This window comes from Acinonyx jubatus, chromosome B4, assembly GCF_027475565.1.
Source record: "Acinonyx jubatus isolate Ajub_Pintada_27869175 chromosome B4, VMU_Ajub_asm_v1.0, whole genome shotgun sequence".
NCBI lineage: Eukaryota > Metazoa > Chordata > Mammalia > Carnivora > Felidae > Acinonyx > Acinonyx jubatus.
The window spans coordinates 81,285,454-81,309,612 of NC_069387.1; the positions used below are offsets into that span (position 1 = coordinate 81,285,454).

The following is a 24,159-nucleotide window of genomic DNA, read 5'->3' on the forward strand; positions in this document are numbered from 1 at the left end:
AGGCTCCCTTACGTCATCACACTGCGCGGCCGCCTGTCGCGCACCACGTCGGAAAGTAGCAGGCTGGCAGATGGCCCGGTCCCAGGCCAGAAGGCGTGCCCTATTCATCCCTGGCGCAAGATGGCGCTGCCTTTTGTACGTTCGCTGTTCTTGTGCCGCTGGGGAGCTAAACGATTGGGGGTAGCCGTCGCGGAAACCCGCAGAGGTAGGATTATCTCTTTTACTCTCTTTTATCTCCAAAATGGTTTCCGTTATTCCCGAGAGTCCCCTTGGGTCTCTCCCTGACCTGCTTTGGTCTTGAGAGTCCAAACCTGGGACACAATCTGGCTTTTTTTTTTTTTTTTTTTATCCCGAGGCTTTTCCAGTCTGAAAGCCCATATTGAAGCGCCTCACTCTTGCCCGCGTGACATTTTCTGTTTCCTCGTGAGCGCATGACTGTTTCAGATCGTAATACGTATATATCACTAGATCTAGGGGTTTAGCCCTCGTCATCATCTAATCTCTTTGCTTTTTGCTTTGCTCACAGGCATCAGTTTCAAACTGGAAGAAAAAACCGCCCACAGCAGCCTGGCGCTCTTCAAAGGTGACACAGGTGTCAAGTATGGCATAGTAGGATTGGAGCCCACCAAGTTGGCCCTGAATGTGGAGCGCTTCCGGGAATGGGCCGTAGTGCTGGCAGACACAGCAGTCACCAGTGGCAGGCACTACTGGGAAGTGACAGTGAAGCGCTCCCACCAATTCCGAATAGGAGTGGCAGATGTGGATATGTCCCGGGATAGCTGCATCGGTGTTGACGATCGTTCCTGGGTGTTCACGTATGCCCAGCGCAAGTGGCACACCATGTTGGCCAACGAAAAAGCCCCTATTGAGGGCATGGGGCAGCCAGAGAAGGTGGGGCTGTTGCTGGAGTATGAGGCCCAAAAGCTGAGCCTGGTGGATGTGAGCAGGGTCGCTGTGGTCCACACGCTACAGACAGATTTCCGAGGTCCAGTGGTACCTGCCTTTGCCCTATGGGATGGAGAGCTGCTGACCCACTCAGGGCTTGAAGTGCCTAAAGGCCTCTAGTATGTGTTTCATTGGAGTGCCCAATCATGCTCTTCCTTGGGTAGCCTCCTGGTGAAACTGTCTGAAGCCTTTTAATTTTGCCGCTAAGCAACCTCCAACTCCCGCAATTCAGTGTTAGGTCCTCTGTGCAATATCTTAGTCTTTTTCCTTTCCCCTACCCTGTGAAAACTAGGCACACAGCCACCCTCTCCCCTCCCCCAATCTACTGCCAGTTTCCTAGGCTACCCTGCGTGTACTTAATGTGACTGGCTTCCTTCGGTCCCTCTGCCTCCCTGTGCCCAGACCTCAGATTGCATTCAGTCCCGGGGTCTTAGCTTTCAACTTTGAATTGATTCATCACTGTGATACCTCTGCCTCCCTTTGCCCCCATGTGATTCCCCCCTCCCCCCACCTTGGGGCTCTACAGAATCTCTCCAGAGTAAATCCTTTCTACCTCTGGCTGGAGGAGTGGTACAATGACTTGGCCCTTTCCCTGTAGCACATACAGAGTCGACTCTGGCTCCCCAGGAAGTTCTTTACTGTCTCTGAATGAAACAGAGCCCTTCTTTTCCTAGTACCTCAGTGCCAGACTCTCAGCCCCACACTGCTGCAGCTATCACCACCCAGAGTCCATCTGCCTTAATCTGCACATCCCTGACATCTGGTCAATCCATTATAATCATTGGGCCAGTTACAACCATGATCAAAGGAGACCAGATACTTGTGCCACAGTTGGAACTTCCAGAGGGAGGTGGGAGGCCTGAGGTCTTGCACAATCCCTTTTTGAGGCTGCTCAGACCCATGCCCTCACTATTACCACCCACTCTCCCCCCCACCCCCTCCAGCAGTTGCTGTATCCTAGCAACTCTAGGATACAGTTAACCTAGAGTAGTATTTAGGGTTGACGAAAACGTGGTGGGATGAGTATGTACGTGAAATATGTATTGTTTGGGCTCTGTCTGACCTTGTGGTTCCCTCTTATTCTACCTTTATGATGGTGACACAGCTGGATGCCCCTGTGGGAGAGAGAGAAGGACTGGGCTTAACAATTATAATTTGTGTAATTAAAGTTTATTTGAGCACAAAATACTTTCTCTGTCTAAAAAATTAGCAGTAGCAGCAGTACTTCCTGGCTAAGGAGGGCAGACCTCTCCAGACTATTAAAGTCTGGTGCATAGCTGTCCCACTTCCTTTGTGGATACATACCTGTACATGGTGGCTAGGGCCCCTTTACCAGAGCATCTCTGTCTCTCTCATGATGCTTTTTAAAGAAAGGGAGAGGGGACCTGGGTGAAGACCTGGGATGATTTTGAGTGGGCTAAACCATTAGGCTGTACCTCGAAGAAAGTCAGAGTCTCCATGGATTGCTCTACTGCATGGGTCCACCAAGGCACTTCTCTATACTCTGTCTGCCAAGGGAATGGGGTATTTTCACTCTCACAGAAAGCAGTAGCCTAAGTCTTGGTCCCCACTGAAGCAGTGCGGCTCTCCATAGCATGTTTGGTGGTTATGGGTTAAGTGTGTGGCCAGTCATGCTATTTCTTGAGCAGGTACTGTATGTGCACCCCATGCTCACACCATGCTCTCTAAGTTCTCCTTGGACAGGGCCTCGGCCGCTGCTTCGGCCTGAGTCTCAGATGGTGTATAGGAGTCCTGGTAATCCTGAAGCAGTTTCACCACCTCCAGGTGGTTGAACTGCACAGCATCATCCAGGGGAATGTTGCCCCACCTGAAAGGAACAAAGCCCATGATCAGGCAAAGAAGACATTGAGAACGCTGTGGTTAAATAGTGACTGTGGTGGCTGGAGGGCAGTGGGAGAAAAGCTGCTGCTCAGCCCTCCTTTTACCTTAATCCTACTCACCTGTCCTTAACAAAAGGATTCACTTTGCAAGCCTCAATCAGGAATTTAACAACTTCGATGTGTCCTAGGAATATGGGCAGAAGGAAAATGAGATGGCACAGATCCTGAACCTTTTGGTGTTAACATTAGTATAGACTTTTGGCAGCTGGAGTCTGAACCAAAATGGGAAAGGTCTCTTCCCATTTTGCTCCCTGAAGCACCCAATAATAGTTGGCCTGCAAACTGCAGGGCATCTGGACAAAACCAGTTCCTTCCCTTGTAACCTTAAGGGCATATGCGATAGGGATTACTCGTTAGAAAAGAAAGGCTCTTAGGGGGTGCCTAGCTGGCTCAGTCAGTAGAGTATGCAACTCTTGATCTCAAGGTTGTGAGTTTGAGCCCCATGTTGGGAGTAGTTTACTTTAAAAAAATAAATAAATAAAATATAAAAAAAGAAAGGGTCTTCCCCTTTTATTTAACCTTTAGATACCTTCAGCTGCAGCAACATGCAGGGCTGTGCGGGAGTCATAATCTTTCTGTTCCATGTCCATGGCTGACAAGGCAAACCTGAGGGTGGTGGAAAATAGCTAGAGTTACCCAGATCAGCCTAGAATCACTAGTGTCTTTTCTGAAGTGGGGTCAGACTAGATGGATTCCAGAAAAAGTAAAACAGAGCTTATGGTAAGATCTGTAGACTCTGAGTAATCATGTTCTATACCCAGATGAGACTGTTACTCCTGAATCAGACGGGTGTGATGCTTCCAGAAACATCACTACCTACATGTTTGCTGATGTTGGTGATCTACTTGAGGCAAGGTCCTTAATTACTTCCAAGGATTCTGCTCTTAACACCCAGGTTAATCCTAACAGTGACTACTGTTAATTAAATTCTTATCACATGGCAGTCACTGTACTTAAAATAATCTCCTTAAAAATTTTTTTTCTTTAGTGTTTTTATTTTTGAGAGAGAGCATAAACGGGGGAGGGGCAGAGAGAGGGAGACACAATCTGAAGCAGGCTCCAGGCTCCAAGCTGTCAGCACAGGGCCTGATGCGGGGCTTGAATTCACAAACCGCAAGATCATGACCTGAATGGAAGTCGGATACTTAACCGACTAAGCCACCCAAGGGCCCCTAAAATAATCTCATTTAAATGTAACCTGTGCTATTTTATCTGGCTCTAAAGCTGAAGCACTTAACTATTTTGCTGTGTTGACTCCTAATGAGATCTCTGACCAGGAGTATTTTAGTGTGTTTATTTAGTACCTTCGAAGAGCTGAGACATCTCCACTATAGGCAGCAAATAATAGGTTCACCACAGTCTTGTTCTGGAAAACAAATTATACCCACCTTAGATTAACTGTGACTTTGAGCTCACCCATGCCCAGCTCTACCCTGTGACCCTTCTACAAAGATGCTTAGCCAAGGGTATTGCTAAAGCATTATGGAATGTTATATTCTGAAATATTCTTATAAGCCACTTGGGTTTTCCTTACCCGAACTTCTCCCCCTTCACGCCGTGGGTCTAACTTCCGAGCGCAGTGCCTCAGGTTGTCGTAGTTGTGGAAATTGAAGAGAGACACCAACTTCTAGAATCATAAGCCAAAGAGATTGTTTACTTACTCCCTGCACTTCGTAGAAGCTCAAAATTGTTTCATTTACTCATTCAAAAACATTAAGTCCTACATGCAAAGTAACTCACCTGGCAGAAGCTGATGCCCCTGTGGCTGTTCCCTAGCTTGTCCAGTGGAGGTGACAGACACATCATTCCCATGACATTAGGTACTACTAGGAGGATGGCTCCTGACACAGCTGACTTGGCTGGCAGGCCCACCTTGGGGACAAAGTTGAAACTGAGGATAAGCTAGAGGTGCCCCCAAGTCCAGATTAATAAGTTAGTCTATCCCAAATGACTGCATAGGCAAAGCCATATCCATCTCAACCTTTTGGCTTGTTAATTGGCTTCTTTTCTTACTAATCTCCTGCCCTCTCTCCCTTAAATTAATGGCTTCAGTAAGGAAATATTTGTTGAGTGTCTATGCTGTGCCTGATGCTGCTCTAGAACTAGGACAGTATCATTTGACTTCATTCTGGTGGTAGGAGATACATCATCAACAGAGAAAAATAACCACAGCTTGTGGGAAAACACAGGAGAAATGAAGTAGGGTGCAGGGATAGAGAATGAAGTGGGAGGGGGGCCTACTGGAGACAGGATGGTCAGAAAAGCCTCTCTGAGGAAGTGGCATCTAAACTGAGACCTAGAGAAGTGCCAGGCACGTGAAGAGCAGCAGAAGAGTGGCTTAGAAGCTGCAGCATCATGTATTGATGTGTTTGAGGGATTTGGTGTGTTTGACAAACTCCCCTAAGGATTCTCAGCCTAACTGCCTGGCTGGAAGCTACTGAATGACAGGCAGGAACAAGCTTCCATCCTCAACTTTGAGAGACTCCGTGTCCTCATGTCTCGGCTCTGGACTGGTGGCAAATGGATGGCAGGGCCAGCAGCACTCACATGGAAGGCAAACTGGCCTGAGAAGTCGTACATGCCGCAGGAGTGCATGAGGCTGAGGGTGTTGCGCACTGCTTCAGCGCTCAGCACGCTCTCTCCTGTGATGGGGCAGATCCCGCCATTGGCCAGGGTGGCTGCCATGACACTGCCTGACTCACAGGTCACCTCCACGGAGCACAGCTATGGAGACAAGGCAGAGGTGAGGGTGCAGTGTGGATGTGAACACTGTGCTCTTGGGTCTAGAGCAATGTTCTTGGCATCCTGATCTTTCAAAAAGTTCCCCTGGTGTTTCTGAAGGACACCAGAACCACTGAAAAGGAGCATCCCTCTTGTGGGTGAGAGCAAGGATGGCAGTCTGTCCTGTTCCTTTGGCCCGGAGCTAAACAGAAGTGTTTCCTCACCTGGAAATAGAGATCAAGGGCAGCCATCATGTCCACCCCCTTAGGAAAGCACTGTAAGAAAGAAGAAGGGAGAGCATTTCTTTTCAGGCCATCAGCAGATCCTGTCACATTGCCAGGATCTCAAGCAAAGTCCCCAGCCCCAGTTGCCCTTCCACCAGCTGCAGAATTCCCGGGGACTTGATATGCCGGCCTCTCCCAATTACCTTCTTTTCCTTTAGATAGTAGCCAATGGCATAATTCCGATCCCCTGTTTCCTTCTCTGACTGGAATCTGAAGCAAACACTGAATTTAGTACTTGATGTTTGAGGGTGGGTGTAAGGAGAGGGGAAAAATACCTTCCTTGAGAGAGATAGAACTAGATCACATATGTCAAACTAAATCAGCCCCTGTATAAATTCTCACAGTAATACTGGAGGAAACTTCTGACCCTGAGGAAACACTGGGCAAAACTTTATTGTAAAGCATAAAAAAACAAACCAAACCCAAAATGGGTCATCTAGTTTGGGAAAACTGATGAGCATTTTGGCCTTGAGGGACTTGTCAAGAAAGGGTTTAAGAATAAGCCCTCATACTGCCTCTCTTAAGTACTAAGTAGAAATGGAGGGTTGCCTGGGTGGCTCAGTTGGTTAAGTGTCAGACTCTTGATTTTGGCTGAGGTCATGATCTCATGATTCATGGATTCAAGCCCCACGTCTGGCTCCATGCTGACAGTGCAGAGCCTGCCTGGATTCTCTCTCTCTGCCCCTCTCCTGTTCACGCTTGCGCACACACGCACCCTCTCAAAATAAATAAAAACTTAAGAAATGGAACAAGTTTTTTTACAAAGTAAACATGTCAATGAAGGGACTCTGAGGAAGCTATGTGGCCAAAATTCCCCTGGATTTCTTGCTCTTAAGATTTATCACCACCCCCACCTTCTCTATCACACACATGCACACACAAACACACCCCACAATGTATTCATCCAATCCTATGAATAGAGCCTTACGTAGCATTGCTGAAACCCATGTATTCGTTCCCAGCCATTTTGTTCAGATACTGTAATACCTAAAAGAGAAAAAGGAGCATGGAAGGCACCACATGAGAGTGAACCTCTACTAAACACATACTAGCCTGCCTAACTTTTTTGAACTCCTCAGTCCTTATCATAGCAGGGACTCAAGAGGCTTTTTCCCTCTGAGGCCACAGATTCCCACACCTCTGGAAATAAAGCTTCTAGTATGGGCTGGTGCATTATCAAAGTGGGGTTACAGCCATGCACTGGGACACCTGGAAAGGATAACATGCCATCGAGAAAAGCAGCCAGGAGCTGAGCAGCAAGGGAACTTACAAAATCAAACTTCTCTGCTTTGTTACAGTCCATCTGCAAAGAGAGAGAGAGAGAGAGAGAGAGAGAGAGAGAGATCAGCATTCCAAACCTAGGAGGATGACAGGAGTGCCAGGAGGACCTAGTGGAGTTAATGTCTTAGACTGGTTTTGCTAGTGACTTTTTTTTTTTTTTTTTTACAACTGAGTCTTTTTGTATACCTGCATATCATATCCAATGATCTTAAAAACCAAACCATTTAGATTTTAGTATCAAGTAATGAGTACAAATAACCTCACCCCATCTGTGAGTTTTACTCATCCCTGAGCCTCGCTTCCATTTCCATTCTCAATCCCAGCCCTCATCTGACTCTCACTTTCCTTCTCCTGATTCCAGTCCTGTCCCCAAGCCCCATTCCTATTCCTGATCCCCATCCTCATCCCTTAGGCCCAAGCTAGAACCATACTCTATCCCTATCCCTATCCCTGACTCCCATAGCTATCTCCAACTGGAGTGACAGGAATGGGATCAGGAGGTGTGTTGCATTTAATACTCAATTACATCAATTATATTGATAACTGAAATAAAGCTGAAGATTTTAGCCGAGTGTCAGGTCCAATAGGCCCACTTAGATGGGAATGGAATGAGGCAGGTGCCAGTTACAGGGCTGTAGACAGAGCTATCCCAGGGCAAGGGGAGAGCCTGAGCCTGGTCTGGTCTCCCATTCCACCCCCACCACACTCCATTGCTTCCTGTACATGTCAACTATAGTGTCAACACCATAGGGACTCTGACACCTGAGTCCCAGGGGGGAGGGTACCTAACACCACCTTCCCCAGGAGGGGCTGTGATTGGCTCTGGAGTGTTGCGGCCCACACTGTTCTCAGGTTCTTGCTCAAGCCCTGGGAGACCTACAGCTGACAGACCAGCCTGATACCCTTGCTCAAGGCCAACTCACAGTTTCAGGTGACGTGAATAGCTGCCCTGGCCTGGCCATTCACCCTTCTTTCTGTGTCCCTCACCCAGAAGTGGCCAATCAGTACCCAACGGTGCTGTCCTCCCCCTGTGTCTGGCATTTGGCCCTTGGTCCTAGGCAGGGGTCAAGACCTGAAGACCTGCTCACTTCTCTAAGGGCCAGGAAGCTCTGGGCTCCAGACTCAGGGTTGGGGGCAGAGGTACAGCTCCTTTTACTAACATCTTCGACATATGTGGGTCCTTGCTGTGCCCTCACTACTTCCTGGGGACCCTCATAGGAACCAAGTCCCAGCAGTCTCCTGGAGAACTGGGCAGATATGTGGGATATAGGAACAAGGGGGTTTAGAGAACAGTACCTTCCAGATGGCTAGGATGGCACTGACCTTGATCAGGGAGCTCACAACAATGGCACCAGCATTGACCATGGGGTTATGGGGGATTCCTGGAGAAATACAAACCACCCAGAGTTTTCTTAGCTGCTGAGCAAAGCCTCCTTTACAGCTGGCCCACACTTGTCTGCAGGCTAGACAAGAAAAATTTCTTTGCTGGGGAGGATGAAATGACAGAGCTAATCAGCAAAGTCAGAGAAATAAACAAACAAGGCTGGAGGGATAGGTGGGAATAAGAAGAGGGATATCTATGAGTCTGCCCTGAGCCCTGGTAGTGCTCACCTTCCTCATTGAGAGAGAGCTTGTTGTAACGTAGGCCACTGGGCTCCTTGCCCACAAACTTGTGCACGTAGTCAGTGCCTAGGGTGCTTATGGAGATGGCATAGGTGAGGGGCTTCACACAAGACTGCAGGCAGAAGGGGATCTTTGTGTGGCCCACGGAGTGCCTGGGGGCAGATAGGTGCCATGAAAGGGATCAGCCTATGTTCTGCACCCGTGCTCTGCCTCCCCTTCCTCTCACCCAGCATCTTACCGCTGACCATCCACAGTGCACAGGGAGACACCCCACAGGTCTGGATTGGATTTGGCCAGCTGAGGGATGTAGGCCGCCACCTGGGCATGAGTGGGGAGACAAAACAGACAGAATGGAGATATGGATGTAGAGGGGGAACAGAGATAATCAGAGTCAGGATAAAGGTGAAAATTCTGTCTTCTGAAGGGCAATAGGGTTCCCTCCTGCCTGTTGTTCTCAGGGACACCCAAGCCTTAAGTCCAAGAAGGCCTTAGCTTTCTGTAGCTCTATTCCTATAGAGATGGCAGTATAGCCTACGGAAAGTAAAAAGAGGAAAATTCTGGGTTTTGGTTCTCAGGCTCAATTACCCTATAGGTCTCTTTCAAAATTCGATTGAATCCTTTATGCCACTTGTCCCCTAAGAAACTTCAGATTCCTTCACCTGCTCTAGAAATCACATGTATAGAAATACATAAAGCATTTGTCCCCATTTTTAGAGGTTCTGCTTATATCTCATCCATGGATTCCCAGCCCCAAGAAATTTCCAAGAAGCAAGGTATATCTGGCCCAGAGCCCTTGCCCCTCCCTTAGTCCCCTGGCCCTCACTTTGCCTCCAGTGAGCTCTTTGGCATCCTCAAAGATGCGATCCACATGGCTCGTGAACTCCTCAAAATCAGGAATGACAAACTTCTTTCGGAATGCCTGAGTCAGGAGCACAATGTTGCTGCTCACACACCTGGATCCCAGACACGATTGGGTTAGGGGGCTGGAGAGATGCAGCTGTGACTCACTCTGGAGCCATGGAAGTTGGGAATAAAGAAGGTGTGAGTGGTCATGAGGTTTGGGACCAACAGCTCTATAACCTTTGGCACGTCACTTTATCTTTCTGGGTCTTAAGTTTCTTTTGCCCCTAAAATGAGGGGTTGTTGTAATGATGTGGAAAGATACCCCAAGACAGTGTCTTGGGATATAAGAAAAAAATACCCATATAATATGTATAGTGGGCCACCTTTATATTTTAAGAATCCTAAGTCATATAAGTATATTTATATATATTCCTGTATGTATGTAAATGCATAGGACGTTATCTAGAAGATACCCACTAATCTGTTAACAATGTTTACTTCTGGGAAAGGGGACTGAGATTGGGGAGAGAGGGAAAGGAGAACATGTATTTCTATATTGTTTGAACTTATTATATATAATGAGTATATGCATGTTCATATGTTACTTGTGTAATAAGTAATAAAACGAAGGGTCAAACTACCCAATCCCCAAGAGCCCTCCCTGCTATTATAGTCTATGTCCACATCAGTTTTGAGAGTGGGTGCCCTTGTTTCTGGGGCCCTCACTTTTGGAAGAGATCTCGGTCCAAGAGGCCACCACTGCTGGACTCTCGAACCATGCGGCGCATCTGGCTCATGCAGTCCCGAAGCCGGGGATCTGATGTCTGCAGTCCAGTGGCCTTCAGTGCCTTTAGGGGAAAGAAGAAGCCTGGTAAGGTCAACTACAAGGACAGCAATGCAATCCTAATATTCTTTCCCAATGGATAACAACTAGCTCAATCCCAACTACTGTAATAGGTGGAACAAATGGGTTTGCAGACTAAGAAAGGAGAGAATTGTGCAGCTATGGAGACTGATAAAGGTTTCCTGCCCTTTTTTATCAAGGAAGCTGGTTCCTGAACCCTTGGGGTCAAAGTCTCAAACCAAGAAGAATGGCTGAATCAGAGGGTTTCATCTTCCTACCCTGGTCCAGAGACTGGATTGCCTTATGAATCTAGACATCTACTACCATATTGCTACCATGGCCCATTAGCCATCCCCCCACTTCCCAGAGATCCTGAAGATTCAGTGTTCTGAGCAGGCAGAGAGGAACTTACAGTAGTGAACTTGTGGATAGGGATTCGTTCCTGACCCTCAGCAATAGTGTAGAAGAGCAGATCACCCAGGCGCGACAGCATGCCACTCTCTGATGAATCACTGTTTGGGGGCAGAGATAGGGGAGGAGGATAGGAACGTGAGAACTGCTCCCTGCTTCTCCTCCTAGAACATGGCCTTATAAGTAGATAGGTGTCCTCACTCTATGCCTCCTCCCTGAACCAGCTGATCTAGCCCTATAATTCCAACTTTCACATCTGTCCTGAGAAGTCAAATCTTACTGTCTAGCTTTCTTTTGTTCCTAACCTTCAGACCTTTATTTCTAGCTGCTTTCTAGACATTTCCATTTCTAGATGTCCCATAGGGCACTGCCAAACTCAAAATGTCCAAGTGTCCAAATGTCATTTCCCCTCCCTCTGCTCCTCTTCTGTGCTTCCCATTTGGGTTAATAGCCGTATCACTCACCCAGGTGCCAACCCAGAAATGTGGAATCATTTGGATAATTCCCATACCTTATATCCATGTTCAGTTGGTAACCCACACTATGTCTCTCAAATCCACCCTGTTTTCTTCCTTTGTGCCAGCACGGCACAGTACAAAGAACAAGAGTTTGCCCCTTAATAGCTGTGTGACCTTAATATAGATAGGAAATCAGGTTATTTAATAATGCTGAACATTCTTCCTCATCTGTAAAATAAGGGTAGTAATGTGTGCTTTACATGGATGAAGTAGGCTTAATTAACAAAACATTTAGTGGAAAATGGTCTTTTATAAAGTAAATGCTCAGTAAACCATGCTTCATCATCAGCTCCATATTGTCTGTTCCCCAACTGCTACCACCCTCCCTTGACTTCCAACCCATCTTCCACAATGTGCCAGTTAACTTTCTAAAAGTCAAATATCATTTCTCTACTCAAAAACCTTTGATAGCTCTCCACTGCCTACACATAAGTTATTTCTTGGTATGGCATTCAAGGCTCTTAAAACCTACCAACATTCTTTTTCTATTCTCCACCATGTCCCAACACTTCAGTTACGCCAGATAACAGGTAAGTCCTTGTGGATCAGACATGGTTAGGCTTCCTGGCCTTTGCTTATGCTGCACCTTCTGCATGGAATTACCTTTTTCTCCCTTCACTTGGAAAAGTCCTGCTCATCCTTCAAGGTCCAGATCAAATGTTACTAATTCTATAAAGGCTTCCTCAAACCTCCCAATATTGTTTATGCTGCTGGTATGACACAACACACCATCTTACTGACAGAAGACTCCCTTGCTCCACTGTTAGGGGTGTGTGTGTGTGTGTGTGTGTGTGTGTGTGTGTGTGTGTGTGTGTGTGTTTAGCATCAACATTCTTTATTTTTATTAAATTAGAAGTACAGGAGTGCCTGGGTGGCTCAGTTGGTTAAGCATCCGACTCTTGATCTTAGCTCAGGTCTTTATCTCAGGGTTACGAGTTCAAGCCCCATGTTGGGCTCTACGCCCAGCATGGAGCCTATTAAAAAAAAAAAAAAAAAAGAAGTACATTGCAAAATCGTAAACAGGTACGATAATATTTTGGATTACAGATTAAATTCAAAATAAAAAGATGTAGGGGTACCTGGGTGGCTCACTGGTTAAGTGTCCAACTTTGGCTCAGGTCATGATCTCACAGTTCATGAGTTTGAGCCCCACGTGGGTCTCTCTGCTGTCAGTGAGGAGCCTGCTTCAGATCCTCTCTCCCCTTCTCTCTGCCTTTGCCCCACCCTCATGCACTCTCTTTCTCAAAATAAATAAATAAATAAATAAATAAATAAATAAATAAATAAAATAAAATAAAATAAAATAAAATAAAATAAAAATAAAAATAAAACGACGTAAAATTTTTTAAAAATATTTTAAGTAATCTCTACACCCAATGTGGGGCTCGAACTCACAACCTCAAGATCAAGAGGTGCATGCCCCACTGAATGAGCCAACCAGGTGCTCCAAGATGTAAAAATTTCTAATTCCAATTTTTCTGATTTGAAATTAGAAAACACCTTAAAAAAAAAAAACCTCCTACCCCCCCCCCCTTACCCATTTTGCGCATCCTACCATTCCCTCCCTCCAGGTCTTTGTGTTTTGGATACCTATGTCTTCCTAACATTGAGCGAAGTCCCTAGCACACAGTGGGTCTTCAATAAAGAATTACCAAGTTACGTTTCTAGGAAGGTCCCTATTGCCCAAAATATCTCTCTTGCTGGCTTATAATGCTTAACATTCCAGGTATTAAAAACTTCTTGGTCTTCAAGAGTTCTATTAATATGTTAACAGATTTAGAAAAATTATTTTATCAGATCATTCCAAATATGACAGCTATTTGAGATTAAGACCCTTTAATATCTTTGATCCAACAATTTGACTTCCAGGTATTTATCTCGTAAGTGTACTTACATACCTACAAAATAACATATTCCCATTTACTGCATTGTTAGTAATAGTAGTACTAGAAACAATGTAAATGTGCATCAACAGGGAACTGCTTAAATTATGGTACATTCATGTAATGGAATATTATGCAGTATAAAAAAGAAGAGATGAGAGAATTCTTTAAGTACTGATATGGAATGATCCCTAACATGTCATATTAACTAAAATAAGCCATCTGTAAAACAGCGTTCATAGTATGGTACTATTTATATTTAAAAGGAAAAAATATGTTTGCCTTTACAAGCACAAAATATTTCTGGAAGGATATATATGAAACCTGTTAAAAAATAAAAAGAAACCTGTAAGCCTGATTTACCTTCCTCTAGGGGGATGAAGCAAGTGCTGGGCAAAAGGAGTGGGAGGTATACTTCCCACTATATATCTTTTTGCATATTTTGAGCCATATGAATATGTATATATTATTTATTGAATATGGACATATTATCTATTGAAACAAGGCATTAAAAAATTGAAAGTCTCTCAAGAAGCTTGGCATAGACCAGGCATGTGTGTGTTTAGGGTCAGGGGTCAGAAAGAATACCAGGAGAGGGGTGTTTTCTTGTTTCTGAGGAAATCCAACTGTCACAATGAGGCTAGTGCCTATAAGGAGGACAGAGTCCATCTGGTGATAGAAGAAGGGAGGAGGAAAAAGCTATATGAGGAATAACGCAAGAAGGAAATTATGTAGGAACATTTAGAGGGCAAGTCTCTGTGCCTGGAAGCTGAGGGAAGACAGGAAATAATGCCATACCACTGAAGTATAACAAGCCTTAAGAAAATTGCAAACCCTTTGGCCCAGATAAGGATTGATCTATGATATAATGTTGAGGGGCAAAAAAGCAAGGTGCAGAACAATGTGTATACCATGATACCATTTTCATAAAAAAGAAAGGAAAAAAATATCAACATGTATTTGCTGATATATGCATACAATATCTTTAGAAGGTTATACAAGATAGCGATGACAGGTGTCCCTGGGGAGCAAAATTTCCTAGGAATTTCTCTAAGAAATAATTGAACCGGTCCACAAGAATATGTAGTAACCAGATTGAAGACTAGTTAAATAAATTATGATACCTCACACAATGGAATCTTAAAATGGCTAAATAGCAGCCACTAAAATGACAATAATATCACACACACACATTCAATGGTATTAAAAGCTGTTTATAAATGAAAAAGGTTACCAAGGAATATGAAGACTGTAATCCTATTTTTGTTAAAATTTTATATATACATATATAGGGTATGTATGGATATACACCACAATATTAATGGTTACCTCTAATTTGGGATCTTTATTTTCTTCTTGATACTCTCTATCTTATTTTTCTTTTATAATCAGGAATAACAAAGCTAAATATTAAAAAAACAAACAAGAACCTGAATACCAGGGCATTTTCTCTTTTCTGCCTTCCTTCTCCCCCACCCCCCAAACACAAGAAACCCTCCCCATCATGGTGTCACACTCCAGAGCCAATCCCCCTCCAGTGCTCTCAATTCCTTTTGCTCAAGGGAGAACCAGATCAAGCTCCTACTAAGAATTCCCTGGGAGCAAAGGCAGCCATAGGCAGGAGGATCAAGGTTCCCCAAAACACTTCCATCACCAGACACCACTGGGTAAGGAAGTATGTGTAGAAGGAACCAGGGATACTACTTGCTTCCCATGAGGTTTAAAGGTGAGGGAGATTAAGGCTGTGCTCTACCCCACCATTTCTCCCATGGTGATTATTTGGGGAAAGTTGGAATGGAGAGTAGAATGAGACAGAGAGAGGGCTTATTCTTTAAAATTTAAATGTTCCATGTTTCCTTGAGAAGCAGCTGATGGAAAAGGACAGCCTAATAATTAATGATAAATAAATCATACCTTACTGGTCTGTTACCTGTCAGGACAGGGGCTCCAGTGGTGGTGAGGCAGTGCTGTGTCTATCTGGCTACTTTAATTATGATATGCATGTCTTTCTGAATGTCATCAGTACATGTCAATGACAGGAGAGATGGTCCATTTTCTCTTCCTGCTATGATAGTGCAGGGACTACTTGGACAGTGTCTATGTTGCCTGCTGGAAAGGACAAAATTCCCTGCTCAGCTCCGTCTGTGTCTCGGAGAAAAGAGGCTCAGCCACCAAGTTTTCCTGGGTGGAGGAGAGAGGTGCAGCCTCTGGGGCAGAATAATAAATAGCCCAAGGGATGAGAACCCTTCAAATCAGGGAGCCTGAGCAGCACAAATAACGGCTGACTGGTTCTGGTTTGGGAAATCTGAGCCTTATAATTTTTTACCCAATTATAACGATTTTCCTCATTTAACAACCAACTGGAAAACCACCCTCATTCTACAGATTAGGAGCCCCGATAACGCACACATCCAACACATATGCAAAGGACACACCACGTACCTGCGCACTAATACACGCGCATCACACATTACACGCCGAGGACATGCCAAAACACAGACACACCATACAGATGGACAGACACAAGTACACCAAGACTCGAGGAGGAGGCTGTTCCATACCCACTCATCCCCTAAAATACATCCGAGGACCTAGGAGAGGGAAGGTGAGGATGCGCGGTGCGCACACGGCCCTGCACTCAGACACGTGCACCAACCAACACGCCGCGCTTGTCTGCGTTCCCAGTTAAGTACGCACCTTGGACAGGCACCATCCCGAGGACCGACCTGCCCAAACGCCCTCCCGGGCGGACGGCATATTACCGCCCGAGCGCGGCGGACCCAAAACCCCAGATCTAAAAGAAAAGGCATCGCAGGCTAGTGAGCGAGAAGAGAAGGGGAGATGAGGTGCGCTCTCGGGGTAAGGGTACTCCGAGCTGGCGACAACGACAGTGGGAGTGGGAGCGAGCCTGTTCCCCTGCCCCTGTCCCGCAAGCCTTACTGATCCCGGTGCTGCGGCTGGTGGCTGTGCGGCGTCTCTCTGCCCAGCGCCGCGGCCTCACTGAGGTGGTGCCGGACGCCCCCGCCAAGAAGAGGGCTCCGGCTCAGGTGACCCCAGCCTCCCAGCCAGCAGTGACTGCCGGCCCCGCTCAGCGCATTCTGCAGAGCCCTCATAGAGCGCATCCCCCCAGCGCGCCGCCAGCTCTGCCCGAGCAACCTAGGAGTCTGAGCCGTGGCTGGAGGGAGGGGCGGAGGAATCGCGAACGCCGAGAGGTGGAAGGAGCTCTATGTTGGAGTGCGGCGCCTCAGCTGTGGAGGGGAGGAGGGGCCCAGTGGGTGGGGTTGGAGCAGGAGGAGGGGCCCTAAATGTCTCCGGGTCTCTAAATGTCTCCGGCCCCTGCCAGGTGCACTCAATCCCCACCTAGAGAGGGGATGGGCGAGGAGTGCAAGGTATCTAAGGAGAGAAAGCTGCGGAGGATATTTAGCGGGTGGAACCAGAGAGCCGTGCCCGAAGTTGGGATGGACAATGCCCAGGTCCAATCATTGGGGAAGCAAAGACCTTGGGGGCGGAGAAAAGGTGAAGTTACCCAATTGAGAGCAAGGCAGTGGGTCGTCCGCAAAAGCCTTGCGGATTCTTTAGTGCCTTGACACCCTGCGGCAGCCTTGCGTACAGACGTTGAGGGCGGGAAAGCCGAGGCTTGGCGATTTGCGAAGCTCCCGGAGGACGCGGCGGCTTCAGAACCATGGAATTCTCGGAGAGAGAGGAGAGCGGTACCTCTCTGCACTCAGATAAGAGTGAGCCCTTTTCAAGAGGCCACCTAGTGACCTTCAACATTCCAAGGCCGGAACCGGCCACGGTAACCCGCCGCGTAGACCCGCACGGAGGTCCAATGAACGCGTGGTCTCCGGCACGCGGTATTGGTGAGTGAGGAGTCAGATGGCCGGAAAATACCCTGACCAGAAACAGCCCCTGCGCACTTTAGGGAGTTCCTGAGGTGGTGAAAAGGTCACCCTGGTGGTTATTAGATTGCCTACGTTCACGTGCTATCTCTACCAATTATTTGGTGGCTGTATAGGGCTTGCCTGTTCTCGATAGAGCCTTTATACATTTTATAAGCCGTTAAGTGCTCCCAAAATTTTAGTTATTTGAACTACCACACCCTATATTCCTCACGTAAAAGAAGTGATATAGAAAAGTAGTGGGTTTTTTTTTTCTAAAGATTTTATTTTTGAGTAATCCCTGCATTCAACATGGAGCTCGAACTTAAAGCCCCAAGATCAAGATTCACAACGCTCCACAGACTGAGCCGACCAGGCGCCCCTAGGAGACGAATTTTGAAAGCTAAACACATTCAGGAATTTTATAATTTGCAATTAGGAAAACACTCGTCTGTATCTTCACAGTGCCTAACATAGTATCTATATTGAGTAGAAACTCATGTAAATATTAGGTATCATCTAATGCTTGTGGTGTGCCAGCTATTTTATATAGTCCATCTCTCCCTCTTACCAGAGACCTACAAAGTAGTTATTATTAGTCCCATTTTGAAGATGAGGAAACTAAGACTCGGAAATAGGGCTTCTTTGAATAAGGCAACCCAGTTGTTATCTAATACCAGAGCTAAGAATCGGACTCAAATCTCTGACTACAAGGCTTTCTCCATCAATGCAGCTCTTCCCAAAATTAACTGTTGACTCAGATTATTTCAGGAAATGACACCATCCCTAAAGGAAGCATTTTATGTGGAAGCATTATGATACAGTACTGGGAGTTGTCTAAGGTTGGCTGTATCACAAACTGTCACCTTTTTGTTTTTTTTAAGATTTTTAATTTTTTTGTTTTTTAAGTAATCTCTACTCCCAATGTGGGGGTTCGATCTTACAACCCCGAGATCAAAAGTTGCACACTCTACCGTCACTTTACAGTTTTGGATTAGCGTGAACATCAGGGGTAACTGTGGGAGAAAAAATATCAAAACCATATTCTGGTGTGTTTTGTGGAAAGGCAGTTCTCCTTTGCGTTGGTTAGGGCTGGAGGATTTATTTGGTTTGAAACCAGATAGAGTGACTTTTGTTTTTGTTTTTCCCTCCTGCAGTCATTCCCTGTCTGCCCTATCTCACCTATTCAGACTCTCTCTCTAATTGAGGAACCCAGGCTTCCCCTGGGCTGCCTCCTGCATGGCTTTGCCCATGACTTTAAGAAAGTTCTAGTAGTATAAACTAGAGCTAACGTTAGTTTTTCCAAATGTAACAGGCTAATCTTATCCTTGTTTGACTCAGGAATGTTATTTCTTTGAAGCTTTTTAAGCCGTGGAGAGACAGGTACCATATGTTAGGGATTTCTAAACATTACCTAGAAGTCATTTGCTTCCTTTTATTTCCTACCCCTGCTTTTATGAATTAGCCTTAATTATAATCAGTGAGTGATGAGTTCCCCACTCTCTTTCTTTCCAGTTGTCTCTGATAATAGGAACTGGTTGTTCAGTGAATAAAATCTGCCTGTAGAAGGGGAGGTTCTTTGCTTGGAGAACTAGCCCCTAGCTGCCGTTTGACTTTTGTAGTGACTCTTCTTCCACTACAATATTGCTGCCTTTGTATGAGGAAGGAGCATGAACGAGTGACTTGGGAGGCTCACAGTTTTGTGTAAAGTATAAAATATTCAAGAAGAACAAGCTTGTCATCCCAGGTAATTAAAGCTTGGCAGTGTCCGATCCTTTTTTTTGTTTCAAATTTGAAAAGGACCCATCTAGTTAAATCTGTGCAAAAGTATTAGACAACTGTGACATGGCCAGCTAGAAATGAGTTTTTAATAAGTTAAAGAAATCTCTGTCATGTCTAATAGTAGGTTTTTAGGTCAGCCCTGGATGTGCCAGAGTTTTGTGGTATATGAGGGAGGATTGGTCTTAATGATTTTGAAACCTAAATCAGAAAAGCCAAATCCTCTGGGACAAAATTGGAAACTTGATGTTTAAGGAATGTTTGTTATGATTTAGAGATTCTCATTTGTTCTCTTTAGATTGTAGCTAGAATGTTGATTAGTGCAAGTGACAGATTATTTCACCTTAAGTTTTTTTTCATTAATTTTTGTTCTGCTAATATTACTATTGGTGCACATGCCTTCCTGCCTTAGTTTCTCCATTTGCAAAGGATAATCTTGTATAATTATATAAGTACTAGGAGCTCTGACATAGTCATCTTCCATTCATTCAGTGAGTATTTATTCATTGGCCTGTGGTGTGCCAGGCCTGGATCTAGGGAATCCAGAAATTAAGCAAAAACAACACCAGTTTCTGACTATTGGAAGAAATGAGAACGCAGTGTTTAAAATTAAGAAAAATGCCGAGACGAGAGATGTAGAAGGAAGTATAAACAAGAGGCCCCTGGGGCCCCTGGGTGGCTCAGTTGGTTAAGTGTCCAACTTTGGCTGAGGTCATGATCTCATGGTTTGTGAGTTCAAGCCCCGCATCGAATTTTCTGCTGTAAGTGTGGAGCTTGCTTGGGATCCTCTGCCCGCCCCCCTCTCTCTCCCTCCCTCCCTCACTCTCTCTCAAAAATAAATAAACATAAAAAAAAGGGGTGAGGCACCTAACCAGGGTCAGGTAAAAGGTAGCTGAGATAAAGGAGAAGGAACCTCAAGAAATGTTGGGTGATGGGAGCCAACTCTTAAAGGATGAGAAGTGTTTCCCTGGATGGAGATGAGGAAAAAGGTATTCTAGACAGAGCTCTTCCATAACATAGCATGAGAGGAACATTTGAGGGACTCTAGGTCAGTTGGTTGGAGTGAAAGTTTGGTTGGGTGTGAGAATGTGTGGATCAGTGAAGCTGAGTATATACGTGGGGTCTCATCATAAACAGTATGTATGTATGTACGTATCTGAGTAGGCTCCATGCCCAGCATGGGGCTTGAAGGATCTCCTTCTCTATTGACTGAGCCAGCCAGGCACCCCTGCATTATGAAGAGTTAAACACTATGATAAGAATATTTACATCCCAAAGGCAATTCCTTGTCAACCTTCTTCTTCTTTTTTAATTTAATTTAATTTTTTAATTTACATCAATGTTAGCATATAGTGCAACAATGATTTCAGGAGTAGATCCCATAATGCCCCATCCCCCCTCCCACAACCCCTCCAGTAACCCTCTGTTTGTTCTCCATATTTAAGTCTCTTACGTTTTGTCCCCCTCCGTTTTTATATTATTTTTGCTTCCCTTCCTATGTGTTCATCTGTTCTGTGTCTTAAAGTCCTCATATGAGTGAAATCATATGATATTTGTCTTTCTCTAATTTCGCTTGCACAATACCCTTCAGTTCCATCCACGTAGTTGCAAATGGCAAGATTTCATTCTTTTTGATTGCCGAGTAGTATTCCATTGTGTATATATACCACATCTTCTTTATCAATTCACCCATCAATGGACATTTGGGCTCTTTCCATACTTTGGCTATTGTTGATAGTGCTGCTATAAACATTGGGGTGCATATGCCCCTTCGAAATAGCATACATGTATCCCTTGGATAAATACCTAGTAGTGCAATTGCTGGGTCGTAGGGTAGTTCTATTTTTAGTTTTTTGAGGAACCTCCATACTGTTTTCCAGAGTGGCTGCACCAGTTTGCATTCCCACCAGCAGTGTAAAAGAGATCCTCTTTCTCTGCATCTTCGCCAACATCTGTTTTTGCCTGAGTTGTGAATGTTAGCCATTCTGACATGTGTAAGGTGGTATCTCATTGTGGTTTTGATTTGTATTTCCTGATGATGAGTGAAGTTGAACATTTTTTCATGTGTTGGTTGGCCATCTGGATGTCGTCTTTGGAGAAGTGCCTATTCATGTCTTTTGCCCATTTCTTCACTGGATTATTTGTTTTTTGGGTGTTGAGTTTGATAAGTTGTTTATAGATTTTGGATACTAACCCTTTATCTGATATGTCATTCGCAAATATCTTCTCCCATTCCATTGCTTGCCTTTTAATTTTGCTGATTGTTTCCTTCGCTGTGCAGAAGCTTTTTATTTTGATGGGGTCACAATAACTCATTTTTGCTTTTGTTTCCTTTGCCTCTGGAGATGTGTTGAGTAAGAAGTTGCTGTGGCCAAGGTCAAAGAGGTTTTTGCCTGCTTTCTCCTCTAGGATTTTGATGGCTTCCTGTCTTACATTTAGGTCTTTCATCCATTTTGAGTTTATTTTGTGTATGGTGTAAGAAAGTGGTCTAGTTTCAATCTTCTGCATGTCGCTGTCCAGTTTTCCTAGCACCACTTGCTGAAGAGACTGTCTTTATTCCATTGGATATTCTTTCCTGCTTTGTCAAAGATTAGTTGGCCATACGTTTGTGGGTCCATTTCTGGCTTCTCTCTTCAGTTCCATTGATCTGAGTATCTATTTTTGTGCCAGTACCATACTGTCTCGATGATTACAGCTTTGTAATACAGCTTGAAGTCCATTGTCAACCTTCTTTCAAAGATTCTCTACTTCACTTGAACTCGCCACCCTACTGCTTCACAAAGAAATCCTCAATTTCCTGCCATTACACTTATATTCTGTGTTTATCCCTCCAGATACTATTGAAGAGGAATCCTTCCATCATTCTTGGTTAATCTCTCCACTTACTTTGCGGTATTTTTCGAATTATTTCTCTGTAATGAGTCTATCTTTCACCATTTGAATATGCTCAAGTCTTTCCATCTGCAGAAACAGTCACTGAGTATGTTTTGACTCTGTGTTTAATTAAAATATATTTCAGTTAAGCAGCTTTATGCAATTCAGATTTTCCATCAGTATTACTCTTTTTTTATTCTTTTTTTAAAAATTGAGGGGTACCTGGGTGGCTCAGTTGATTAAGCACTGACTTTGGCTCAGGTCATAATCTCACGGTCAGTGAGTTTAACCCCCGAGTTGGGCTTTGTGCTGACAGGGCAGAGCCTGGAGCCTGCTTCGGATTTTGTATCTCCCACTCTCTCTGCCCCTCCCCTACTGGAGCTCTCTTTCTTACCTGTTTTCATTCCGCCAAGTTTTTTGAAGAGCCATTACACTTAACCACTTATCATCACTTCTCATTCTGTCTGTGATAGTGGTGAACTAAGCTGCTGCCGCTGTTGTGTTACTTTGAGTTCATGGGCTTAAGGGATTCATTGGCTTTGAAAGTTTAAATAATATTATTAATCAAGGCCACTAGATCAGTTAATGTATTTAAATATTGCTAAGTCTTCATTAGTAAGCACATGTATTTGAATAGGATTTAGATTCTGGCTAGAGTAGCACTATGGTACTGGTGCACATGTTTTAACTTGATTTTATCGACTAGACCTTCACAGAGTGAATGAAATTTTGTATAAATTCAGATGTATCTATGCTCTATCCAAATGTGCTTTTCTAATTCCTATTTAGTTTTGCAGTTACAAAACTAAATTTTGTGGGACTGAAAAAGTACAGACATGAGCATGTAAAAAAAATCACAATATATCATCATAAATATCATCAAATTTATAATGCCCAATATACATTTTCTCTATTTTGCCAAATCTCTCCTGTAAATTGGTTTCTCTGGTGGCCACATGAATAGATTATAGCAAGTCTGAATCATTATAATGTGTTAAGAGAATGTGGATTTTGCCGGGGTACCTAAAAAAAGATTTTAGTGCTAATTTGAAAGAATTTGAAACAGCAAAAAGAAAAAACCTTTTGCGTGTGGTTATTGTTGATAGCATTTTAATACTTTTTTTAAGCTAAAAAACATGAAAAGTGTTTTCAGAATCTTGTGTTATCATATAGTAAACAAAACCATTCTGTAAAAAACTAATTTTAACCACATTCTTCTACTTGAACACTGTATAAACCTTAATTTCTCAAGATTTTACATAATTTGAACATTTTTATATATCACCCACTTTTGCCTGTCAGTTTGCTAAAGGCTACTGTTCCAACCCTCTGATCTTTGGGAAATTTTTAGAGAAAACAATTTTATTTTTTACTTTTTTCAAGTTCTTATTTAAATTCCAGTTAGTTAGCATAGAGTGTAATATTAGTTTCAAGTATAGAATTTAGTGATTGACCACTTACAACACCCACTGCTCATCTCAACAGGTGCACTTCTTAATACCCATCACCCACTTAACCCATCTCCCTGCCTAAATCCCCTAGATAAAACAATTTTAGATTATCAGGTAATATGTACAGTAAGAAATTTTCAAGGTTAAGTATATTTACTTATATGCATTTACTATTCCAGTTTAACTTAGATGAAAAAAATCACAGTAAAAAGTACAGAAAGTGCCAAATAAATTTATGATGTATGAAAATGGTTAATATAATTGCTGTTTTGTGAGAATTACTAAGTACAGAAATTGGAAAAAAGTAATATGTACATATTTCTGCGATAGTTATTGACAGTACTGGCACTTGATTTGAAATTTTTCTTTTTTTTTTTTTCATGTTTATTTTTGGGAAAGAGAGAACATGTGCACTCAAGTGGGGGACTTGCAGGGAGAGGGAAACAATCCCTATGCTGCCCCACCGGGTGGGGCTTGAACACACCCACTGTGAGCTCCTTTCCTGAGCTTAGTCAGTCGTGATCAAGAGTCAGACACTTAACCAACTGAGCCACTCAGTGCCCCTAAATTTTTTATTAAGTATTTTGTGCAATTCTCATTCACATATTTATAGTAGAATTAAAATGATTTAAAACTAGGGAAGTGTGTAGGATCACAATGTTTAACAGAATTATTTTTATAATTTTATTTTAAAAGTTTATTTATTTTGAGAGAGAGAGTGGGGGGGAGGAGCAGAGAGAAGGGCTAAGAGAAAATTGGCTCAGGTCATGATCTCACAGTTGGTGAGTTCCATCCCCTAGTCAGGCTCTGCACTGCCAGCATGGAGCTGGACGTTTAAGTTTATTTACTTATTTTGAGAGAGAGAAAGCGTGAGTGGGGTTGGGGCAGAGAGAGGGAGGGGGGAGAGAGAGAGAGAGAGAGAG

The 24,159-nt window shown here is 44.1% G+C and overlaps 2 protein-coding genes across 5 annotated transcripts; one reads left to right on the forward strand and one right to left on the reverse strand.

Annotated features, from left to right (window-relative positions):
- Positions 1-74: 74 nt before the first annotated feature.
- SPRYD4 (SPRY domain containing 4) lies at positions 75-2,131 on the forward strand. Its single transcript, XM_015085157.3, has 2 exons — positions 75-205; positions 527-2,131. Exons 1-2 carry the CDS (start codon positions 121-123, stop codon positions 1,063-1,065), a joined length of 624 nt encoding a protein of 207 aa, XP_014940643.1. The 5' UTR covers positions 75-120; the 3' UTR covers positions 1,066-2,131.
- Positions 2,100-16,627, reverse strand: GLS2 (glutaminase 2). 4 transcript variants are annotated; one of them, XM_015085155.3, is made up of 19 exons: positions 16,195-16,316; positions 15,952-16,048; positions 10,855-10,954; positions 10,325-10,446; positions 9,579-9,708; positions 8,994-9,073; positions 8,744-8,907; positions 8,456-8,514; positions 7,122-7,154; positions 6,780-6,838; positions 5,995-6,061; positions 5,792-5,842; positions 5,394-5,570; positions 4,587-4,718; positions 4,381-4,473; positions 4,151-4,212; positions 3,376-3,452; positions 2,907-2,970; positions 2,100-2,773 (listed from the first exon to the last, which is right to left on the reverse strand). In XM_015085155.3, the coding sequence occupies exons 3-19, from the start codon at positions 10,933-10,935 to the stop codon at positions 2,617-2,619; spliced, it is 1,608 nt and encodes a 535-aa protein (XP_014940641.1). In that variant the 5' UTR covers positions 10,936-10,954; positions 15,952-16,048; positions 16,195-16,316; the 3' UTR covers positions 2,100-2,616. The 4 variants fall into 4 exon arrangements, with proteins under 4 accessions (XP_014940641.1, XP_014940638.1, XP_014940639.1 ...); XM_015085152.3 differs by lacking the exon at positions 15,952-16,048 and having other exon boundaries at positions 16,195-16,620; XM_015085153.3 differs by lacking the exon at positions 16,195-16,316 and having other exon boundaries at positions 15,952-16,079.
- Between the last annotated feature and the right edge of the window lie 7,532 nt (positions 16,628-24,159).

What these genes read in the sequence shown, in the direction of transcription:
- GLS2 (XM_015085152.3), bottom strand. Translation starts at nt 16,376, where the DNA reads ATGCGCTCTATGAGGGCTCTGCAGAATGCGCTGAGCGGGGCCGGCAGT. An exon ending in CTATCCACAAGTTCACTACT is followed by an intron (nt 10,447 to 10,854) that starts GTAAGTTCCTCT and finishes TTTCCCCTAAAG; the next exon opens with GCACTGAAGGCCACTGGACT. An exon ending in CAGGCCAGTTTGCCTTCCAT is followed by an intron (nt 4,719 to 5,393) that starts GTGAGTGCTGCT and finishes TTTGTCCCCAAG; the next exon opens with GTGGGCCTGCCAGCCAAGTC.
- SPRYD4 (XM_015085157.3), top strand. Translation starts at nt 121, where the DNA reads ATGGCGCTGCCTTTTGTACGTTCGCTGTTCTTGTGCCGCTGGGGAGCT. An exon ending in CGTCGCGGAAACCCGCAGAG is followed by an intron (nt 206 to 526) that starts GTAGGATTATCT and finishes CTTTGCTCACAG; the next exon opens with GCATCAGTTTCAAACTGGAA.